This window comes from Oncorhynchus gorbuscha, unplaced genomic scaffold (assembly GCF_021184085.1).
Source record: "Oncorhynchus gorbuscha isolate QuinsamMale2020 ecotype Even-year unplaced genomic scaffold, OgorEven_v1.0 Un_scaffold_2880, whole genome shotgun sequence".
Classification (NCBI taxonomy): domain Eukaryota; kingdom Metazoa; phylum Chordata; class Actinopteri; order Salmoniformes; family Salmonidae; genus Oncorhynchus; species Oncorhynchus gorbuscha.
The window spans coordinates 52,640-62,782 of NW_025747274.1; the positions used below are offsets into that span (position 1 = coordinate 52,640).

Consider the following 10,143-nt stretch of genomic DNA (forward strand, 5'->3'; position numbering starts at 1 on the left):
ACCAGACTTTACCCCTACAGACCTGTCATCTTTACTCTACACCAGACCACCAGACTTTACCCCTACAGATCAGTCATCTTGACTTTACACCAGACCACCAGACTTTACCCCTACAGATCAGTCATCTTGACTTTACACCAGACCACCAGACTTTACCCCTACAGATCAGTCATCTTTACCTTACACCAGACCACCAGACTTTACCCCTACAGATCAGTCATCTTTACTCTACACCAGACCACCAGACTTTACCCCTACAGATCAGTCATCTTTCCTTTACACCAGACCACCAGACTTTACCCCTACAGATCAGTCATCTTTCCTTTACACCAGAACACCAGACTTTACCCCTACAGATCAGTCATATTTACTCTACACCAGACCACCAGACTTTACCCCTACAGATCAGTCATCTTTACTTTACACCAGACCACAGACTTTACCCCTACAGATCAGTCATCTTGACTTTACACCAGACCACCAGACTTTACCCCTACAGATCAGTCATCTTTACTCTACACCAGACCACCAGACTTTACCCCTACAGATCAGTCATCTTTCCTTTACACCAGAACACCAGACTTTACCCCTACATCTTTACTTTACATCAGACCACCAGACTTTATGTTATGCAGGTGAATGAGGACAGATCAGTCATATTTACTCTACACCAGACCACCAGACTTTACCCCTACAGATCAGTCATCTTTACTCTACACCAGACATTACCCCTACAGATCAGTCATCTTTACTCTACACCAGACATTACCCCTACAGATCAGTCATCTTTACTTTACACCAGACCACCAGACTTTACCCCTACAGATCAGTCATCTTTACTCTACACCAGATATTACCCCTACAGATCAGTCATCTTTACTCTACACCAGACCACCAGACTTTACACCTACAGATCAGTCATCTTTACTTTACACCAGACCACCAGACTTTACCCCTACAGATCAGTCATCTTTACTCTAAACCAGACCACCAGACTTTACCCCTACAGATCAGTCATCTTTACTCTACACCAGACCACCAGGCTTTTCCACTACGGATCTGTCATCTTTCCTATACACCAGACCACCAGACTTTACCCCTACAGATCAGTCATCTTTACTTTACACCAGACCACCAGACTTTACCCCTACAGATCAGTCATCTTTACTCTACACCAGACCACCAGACTTTACCCCTACAGATCAGTCATCTTTCCTTTACACGAGAACACCAGACTTTACCCCTACAGATCAGTCATATTTACTCTACACCAGACCACCAGACTTTACCCCTACAGATCAGTCATATTTTATTTACACTAGACCACCAGACTTTACCCCTACAGACCTGTCATCTTTACTCTACACTAGACCACCAGACTTTACACCTACAGATCAGTCATCTTTACTCTACACCAGACATTACCCCTACAGATCAGTCATCTTTACTCTACACCAGACCACCAGACTTTACCCCTACAGATCAGTCATCTTTACTTTACACCAGACCACCAGACTTTACCCCTACAGATCAGTCATCTTTACTCTACACCAGACCACCAGACTTTACACCTACAGATCAGTCATCTTTACTTTACACCAGACCACCAGATTTTACCCCTACAGATCAGTCATCTTTACTCTACACCAGACCACCAGACTTTACCCCTACAGATCAGTCATCTTTACTCTACACCAGACATTACCCCTACAGATCAGTCATCTTTCCTTTACACCAGAAAACCAGACTTTACCCCTACAGATCAGTCATCTTTCCTTTACACCAGACCACAGACTTTACCCCTACAGATCAGTCATCTTTACTTTACACCAGACCACAGACTTTACCCCTACAGACCTGTCATCTTGACTTTACACCAGACCACCAGACTTTACCCCTACAGATCAGTCATATTTACTCTACACCAGACCACCAGACTTTACCCCTACAGATCAGTCATCTTTCCTTTACACTAGAACACCAGACTTTACCCCTACAGATCAGTCATCTTTACTCTACACCAGACCACCAGACTTTACCCCTACAGATCAGTCATCTTTACTCTACACCAGACATTACCCCTACAGATCAGTCATCTTTCCTTTACACCAGAAAACCAGACTTTACCCCTACAGATCAGTCATCTTTCCTTTACACCAGACCAAAGACTTTACCCCTACAGATCAGTCATCTTTACTTTACACCAGACCACAGACTTTACCCCTACAGACCTGTCATCTTTACTCTACACCAGACCACCAGACTTTACCCCTACAGATCAGTCATCTTTACTTTACACCAGACCACCAGACTTTACCCCTACAGATCAGTCATCTTTACTCTACACCAGACATTACCCCTACAGATCAGTCATCTTTACTTTACACCAGACCACCAGACTTTACCCCTACAGATCAGTCATCTTTACTTTACACCAGACCACAGACTTTACCTCTACAGATCAGTCATCTTTACTTTACACCAGACCACTGGACTTTACCCCTACAGATCAGTCATCTTTACTCTACACCAGACCACCAGACTTTACCCCTACAGATCAGTCATCTTTACTCTACACCAGACCACCAGACTTTACCCCTACATATCAGCCATCTTTACTTTACACCAGACCACCAGACTTTACCCCTACAGATCAGTCATCTTTACTTTACACCAGACCACCAGACTTTACCCCTACAGATCAGTCATCTTTACTCTACACCAGACATTACCCCTACAGATCAGTCATCTTTACTTTACACCAGACCACCAGACTTTACCCCTACAGATCAGTCATCTTTACTTTACACCAGACCACAGACTTTACCTCTACAGATCAGTCATCTTTACTTTACACCAGACCACTGGACTTTACCCCTACAGATCAGTCATCTTTACTCTACACCAGACCACCAGACTTTACCCCTACAGATCAGTCATCTTTACTCTACACCAGACCACCAGACTTTACCCCTACATATCAGCCATCTTTACTTTACACCAGACCACCAGACTTTACCCCTACAGATCAGTCATCTTTACTTTACACCAGACCACCAGACTTTACCCCTACAGATCAGTCATCTTTACTTTACACCAGACCACCAGAATGTACCCCTACAGATCAGTCATCTTTACTCTACACCAGACCAACAGACTTTACCCCTACAGATCAGTCATCTTTACTTTACACCAGACCACCGGACTTTACCCCTACAGATCAGTCATCTTTACTCTACACCAGACCACCAGACTTTACCCCTACAGATCAGTCATCTTTACTCTACACCAGACCACCAGACTTTACCCCTACAGATCAGTCATCTTTACTTTACACCAGACCACCAGACTTTACCCCTACAGATCAGTCATCTTTACTCTACACCAGACTTTACCCCTACAGATCAGTCATCTTTACTCTACACCAGACCACCAGGCTTTTCCCCTACGGATCTGTCATCTTTCCTATACACCAGACCACCAGACTTTAGCCCTACAGATCAGTCATCTTTACTCTACACCAGACCACCAGACTTTACCCCTACAGATCAGTCATCTTGACTTTACACCAGACCACCAGACTTTACCCCTACAGATCAGTGATATTTACTCTACACCAGACCACCAGACTTTACCCCTACAGATCAGTCATATTTTATTTACACTAGACCACCAGACTTTACCCCTACAGACCTGTCATCTTTACTCTACACCAGACCACCAGACTTTACCCCTACAGATCAGTCATCTTTACTTTACACCAGACCACCAGACTTTACCCCTACAGATCAGTCATCTTTACTCTACACCAGACATTACCCCTACAGATCAGTCATCTTTACTCTACACCAGACCACCAGACTTTACACCTACAGATCAGTCATCTTTACTTTACACCAGACCACCAGAATTTACCCCTACAGATCAGTCATCTTTACTCTACACAAGACCACCAGACTTTACCCCTACAGATCTGTCATCTTGACTTTACACCAGACCACCAGACTTTACCCCTACAGATCAGTCATCTTTACTTTACACCAGACCACAGACTTTACCCCTACAGATCAGTCATCTTTACTTCACATCAGACCACCAGACTTTACCCCTACAGATCAGTCATCTTTACTCAACACCAGACCACCAGACTTTACCCCTACAGATCAGTCATCTTTACTTTACACCAGACCACCGGACTTTACCCCTACAGATCAGTCATCTTTACTCTACACCAGACCACCAGACTTTACCCCTACAGATCAGTCATCTTTACTCTACACCAGACCACCAGACTTTACCCCTACAGATCAGTCATCTTTCCTTTACACCAGAACACCAGACTTTACCCCTACAGATCAGTCATCTTTACTCTACACCAGACATTACCCCTAAAGATCAGTCATCTTTACTCTACACCAGATCACCAGACTTTACACCTACAGATCAGTCATCTTTACTTTACACCAGACCACCAGACTTTACCCCTACAGATCAGTCATCTTTACTCTACACCAGACCACCAGACTTTACCCCTACAGATCAGTCATCTTTCCTTTACACCAGAACACCAGACTTTACCCCTACAGATCAGTCATCTTTACTTTACACCAGACCACAGACTTTACCCCTACAGATCAGTCATCTTGACTTTACACCAGACCACCAGACTTTATCCCTACAGATCAGTCATCTTTACTTTACACCAGACCACAGACTTTACCCCTACAGATCAGTCATCTTTACTTCACATCAGACCACCAGACTTTACCCCTACAGATCAGTCACCTTTACTCTACACCAGACATTACCCCTACAGATCAGTCATCTTTACTCTACACCAGACCACCAGACTTTACCCCTACAGATCAGTCATCTTTACTCCACACCAGACCACCAGACTTTACCCCTACAGATCAGTCATCTTTCCTTTACACCAGAACACCAGACTTTACCCCTACAGATCAGTCATCTTTACTTTACACCAGACTTTACCCCTACAGATCAGTCATCTTTACTCTACACCAGACTTTACCCCTACAGATCAGTCATCTTTACTTTACACCAGTCATGTCTTAAGAACATCCAAACAGGATATAATATTGATCAACATACTCATATTGTTGGCATCGCTGTACTGTATTTTCTGAATACAGAAAATTGCCTGTCGTTATTGTTCGCATATCAAAATGTCTTGATGGGTAAGATCATTCAGGCCTAACCTTGGTTTAATGTTATGACTGTTATGTTATTGGTTGTGTAGAACAATGCACGGTTGATGTCACTATTTCCTGTGTCGAGACTGTCTAACCATCTGAGTAATGTTGTCCTCTCATCCTCCTCCAGGAATAGATCTATCTATAGACACCAACCTATGGCTCCTTTCTACACCACTATAGATTCCATTACAGATGTAGGACCTTAGTTTCAGCCAGTTTGCTACAGCAGCAAAATAATCCTGCAGCAACAGGAAATATGAATTATTATGTGGATATTCTTTTAGGAGTTGCTAAAAAAATGTTTTAAGGGAAAATCAAGTCTGAAATTTCAATGTGGAAATAACAAACTTCCAAAGCTTTTTAAACCTCAAATACACTACAAGTTTTACATTTCCTTCATTGCAGGAAAGTTCTCCTGGAACAGGGTGATCAAATTAAGATCCTAGATAGGGGCATGATTCCTATTCATTAACAGGTCATCCTCTCTCTTTGTAGGGCTAACTATGTTCTTCCTTGAGTATGCTGTATCTTGTTCTTCCCCTCAGGACTAAATCTCAGAAGAGACGGTTTGAAGAGGAACTGGAAGAGAGGATGATCAGAACCATCGACGGCATCAACTCACAAAAGTTAGTACGACTACACACCTGCTTTATTTCTAGAACAGTGACAGCCATGTTGTTGTTACGCATCATCAAGTGTGGTAGGTGCTTCACATTGGTGGTTGATGAGGTGAATTCCCCACCTTATTAACTAAAGCTCTTTGAGACCTAGTGAAAAGCCTGTTGTATAATCCATTCATTATCATTTGTATGAAGCACTTAGTTCAGTACCTTTTATGTGACAAGTGGATTTACGTTCAATTCAATTCAATTCAGGAGTGCAGATACTTAAAGAGCAACATAAAATAACAGACGAAACAATAGTTATTAAAAACATGACGTATAATGGGGGAAAAAACATCCCAAATGCATCGAAATGATGGTTGGAAGGGAGGAAATTGTGAGGTGTCTTGTTTAATATCACTGATGAATTGCTGGTGTCTGTGTGAACCGCTGTCTGAGTGTCTCTGTGTTCTCTTCTCTGTAGGCAGTGGCTGAAGTCTGAGGACATCCAGAGGATCTCACTCTTCTTTCACAACAAGACTCTGGAGAAGGAGGTGCTGTAGGACAACACAGCACTGCAGTTCAGTGAAATGCAATTGAAAAATGAAAATGTCATATTCTGCCAGTGGCCCACTGCTGCCCCCAGATAAAAATGAAGTGACTCCATAAAAAAAGATGATTGCTGTGAAAGTTAGAATGTGTTAGAGAGTTAGAATGTGTTAGAGAGTTAGAATGTGTTAGAAAGTTAGAATGTGTTAGAGAGTTAGAATGTGTTAGAGAGTTAGAATGTGTTAGAATGTGTTAGAGAGTTAGAATGTGTTAGAGAGTTAGAATGTGTTAGAGAGTTAGAATGTGTTAGAATGTGTTAGAATGTGTTAGAATGTGTTAGAGAGTTAAAATGTGTTAGAAAGTTAGAATGTGTTAGAGAGTTAGAATGTGTTAGAGAGTTAGAATGTGTTAGAAAGTTAGAATGTGTTAGAGAGTTAGAATGTGTTAGAGAGTTAGAGAGTTATAATGTGTTAGAGAGTTAAAATGTGTTAGAGAGTTAGAATGTGTTAGAGAGTTAGAATGTGTTAGAGAGTTAGAATGTGTTAGAGAGTTAGAATGTGTTAGAGAGTTAGAATGTGTTAAAGAGTTAGAATGTGTTAGAGAGTTAGAATGTGTTAAAGAGTTAGAATGTGTTAGAGAGTTAGAATGTGTTAAAGAGTTAGAATGTGTTAGAGAGTTAGAATGTGTCAGAGAGTTAGAATGTGTTAGAGAGTTAAAATGTGTTAGAGAGTTAGAATGTGTTAGAGAGTTAGAATGTGTTAGAGAGTTAGAATGTGTTAGAGAGTTAGAATGTGTTAGAGAGTTAGAATGTGTCAGAGAGTTAGAATGTGTTAGAGAGTTAGAATGTGTTAGAGAGTTAAATGTGTCAGAGAGTTAGAATGTGTTAGAGAGTAAGAATGTGTTAGAGAGTTAGAATGTGTTAAAGAGTTAGAATGTGTTAGAGAGTTAGAATGTGTTAGAGAGTTAGAATGTGTTAGAGAGTTAGAGAGTTATAATGTGTTAGAGAGTTAGAGAGTTAGAATGTGTTAGAGAGTTTGAATGTGTTAGAGATTAAGAATGTGTTAGATAGTTAGAATGTGTTAAAGAGTTAGAATGTGTTAGAGAGTTAGAGAGTTAGAATGTGTTAGAGAGTTAGAATGTGTTAGAGAGTTAGAATGTGTTAAAGAGTTAGAATGTGTTAGAGAGTTAGAATGTGTTAGAGAGTAAGAATGTGTTAGAGAGTAAGAATGTGTTAGAGAGTTAGAATGGGAAGTTACAGTAAAGAATTGTTCATTTTGACCACCAGCTGTTGACCATGTGTGTGTTGATGTCCCCAGTATCGAGCCACCACTCTGCCAGCCTTTAAATACTACGTCACCTGTGCCTGTCTCATCTTCTGCTGCATCTTCATAGTGCAGATACTGGTCCTGCCCAAGTAAGTCTGGACCCTACATAGTACACTTCATAGTAGACTACATAGTACACTACATAGCATGGATACAGTACTTGTCCTGTGCATCTGTACTCTTCACAGTGCCTTTCATAGTACTCTTCATGGTACCCACCAGTTCAATGCTACTTAGCATACAATCTGAAAAGTATGGTCTCATAGTAGCCCTCATAGTGGGAATAGTAGATGTGTTAAAAGCCATTAAAGTCAGTGTTCTTTTCTCTATAAAAACCCAGAACTTTGCAATTACAGTGTCAAGAGACGAAATACATCTTTGATCGATTGAGTCTCACATCAATAAGGTCCCCAACTGCTGTTGCAAATGATACGCCTTAAGATACAGCAATTAAGAAAGAGAAGAAAGAAAGAAGGAGAAGAAAGAAAGAAAGAACAAAAAAAGAAAGAAAACACAGATGAAAAGACATGAATAACGTCTGATGGTTAGAATGTTAATCAAAAGGTCTGGGTCTGAGATGTCGATGATGATGATGAAGATCTCTTTGATGATGACAAAGATAATGATGATGATGAATTCTCATTATGCAAGGAAAAAAGGTCCATTGCACTGCGTCATCATTTAGTTAATTGTGTGTGTTTACAGGAGCCAGGAGGGGTAGAGCCATAGACTCTCATAGATACTCTAGCATCTGAAATCATCATTGATTTTCTCATTCAGACTAACGTCTCTTCCATTTAGACATGACATCATCATTTTATGACACGCCTAAATCAGCCGTCTACTTGGGTAACTTCTGTTAGAAAATATAAACTGTATTCAGGAAATATAGGCCTGCCCTACTGCATAATAGCGGGAAGTATGTAGTACTTAGTGGAAGTGAGTCACAGTTCACTGGTTCCAATTCAAATACATTATCGTTTAACTGCGCACTATAGTACCCATCTGGAGGTAGTTAACACATTGTGTGTGCGTGCGTGCGTGTGTGTGTGTGCGTGTGCGTGTGCGTGTGCGTGTGCGTGTGCGTGTGCGTGTGTGTGTGTGTGTGTGTGTGTGTGTGTGTGTGTGTGTGTGTGTGTGTGTGTGTGTGTGTGTGTGTGTGTGTGTGTGTGTGTGTGTGCGTGCGTGCGTGCGTGCGTGCGCGTGTGTGTGTGTGTGTTACAGAACAGCAGTGTTGGGGATCTCCTTCGGCATGGCTTTCCTCCTTTTAGCTCTGATCTTGGTCATATGTTTTTCTAGCCACATCTTGGTAAGTCACACACACACACACACACACACACACACACACACACACACACACACACACACACACACACACACACACACACACACACACACACACACACACACACACACACACACACACACACACACACACACACACACACACACACACACACAATTGATCAGAGTACCCACATCATCTACTCCTTTCTCTTCATACCTCTTCTCTCTGTCTCTCTTGTACTCTCTCTCCCTGTCTCTCTCTCTCTTTCTGTCTATCTCTCTCTTTCTCTTGCTCTCTCTTCGCTGTCTCTCTTTGTTCTCTCTCTCTCTCTGAAATCAACAAAGCATGAGAAGACTTTGCCTTTGTTTTGGTTTGTTTGTTTGTCAATTAGGGTGTGCAGGGTGAATACGTGGTCTGTCGTATGATAATTTGTTAAAAAGCCAATTTGACATTTGCTCAGTACATTGTTTTCACTGAGGAAATGCACGAGTCTGCTGTTAATGATAATGCAGAGGATTCTCCCAAGGTTGCTGTTGATGCATATTAGTTATTGGGGTCAGATTTGCCCTCACTATTGTCGATTGGGGTGATCAGTCCTTGTTTCCAAATATTGGGGAAGTTGCAAGAGCTAAGGATGATGTTAAAGCGTTTTAGTATAGCCAATTGTCTGTATATTTTATCATTTCATTGAGGATACCTTCAACACCACAGGCCTTTTTGGGTTGGAGGGTTTGTATTTTGTCCTGTAGTTCATTCAATGTAATTGGAGAATCCAGTGGGTTCTGGTAGTTTTTAATAGTTGATTCTAAGATTTGTATTTGATCATGTATATGTTTTTGCTGTTTGTTTTTTGTTATAGAGCCCAAAAGAATGGAGAAGTGGTTAACCTATACATCTCAATTTTGGATAGATAATTATTTGTGTTGTTGTTTGTTTAGAGTTTTCCAATTTTCCCAGAAGTGGTTAGTCTATGGATTCTTCAATTACATTGAGCTGATTTCTGATGTGCTGTTCTTTCTTTTTCCATAGTGTATTTTTGTATTGTTTTAGTGATTCACCATGGTGAATCTCTATCTCTTTTGCACTCTCTCGCACTCTCTCGCTCTCGCTCTCGCTCTCGCTCTCGCTCTCTCTCTCTCTCAATGGGTCAGGCTGAATGTGTC

General features: G+C 41.3%; 1 protein-coding gene across 1 annotated transcript in view; it reads left to right on the top strand.

The window, feature by feature from the left end:
* The window catches only part of LOC124027005 (adenylate cyclase type 2-like), a gene marked incomplete at both ends in the record, with an annotated part of 53,429 nt that extends 44,428 nt beyond the window's left edge, over positions 1-9,001 (top strand). The window contains 4 exon segments of the mRNA XM_046339577.1: positions 5,762-5,842; positions 6,303-6,372; positions 7,684-7,781; positions 8,917-9,001. Of these exon segments, the coding sequence (XP_046195533.1) occupies positions 5,762-5,842; positions 6,303-6,372; positions 7,684-7,781; positions 8,917-9,001 (334 nt within the window).
* Positions 9,002-10,143: the final 1,142 nt, after the last annotated feature.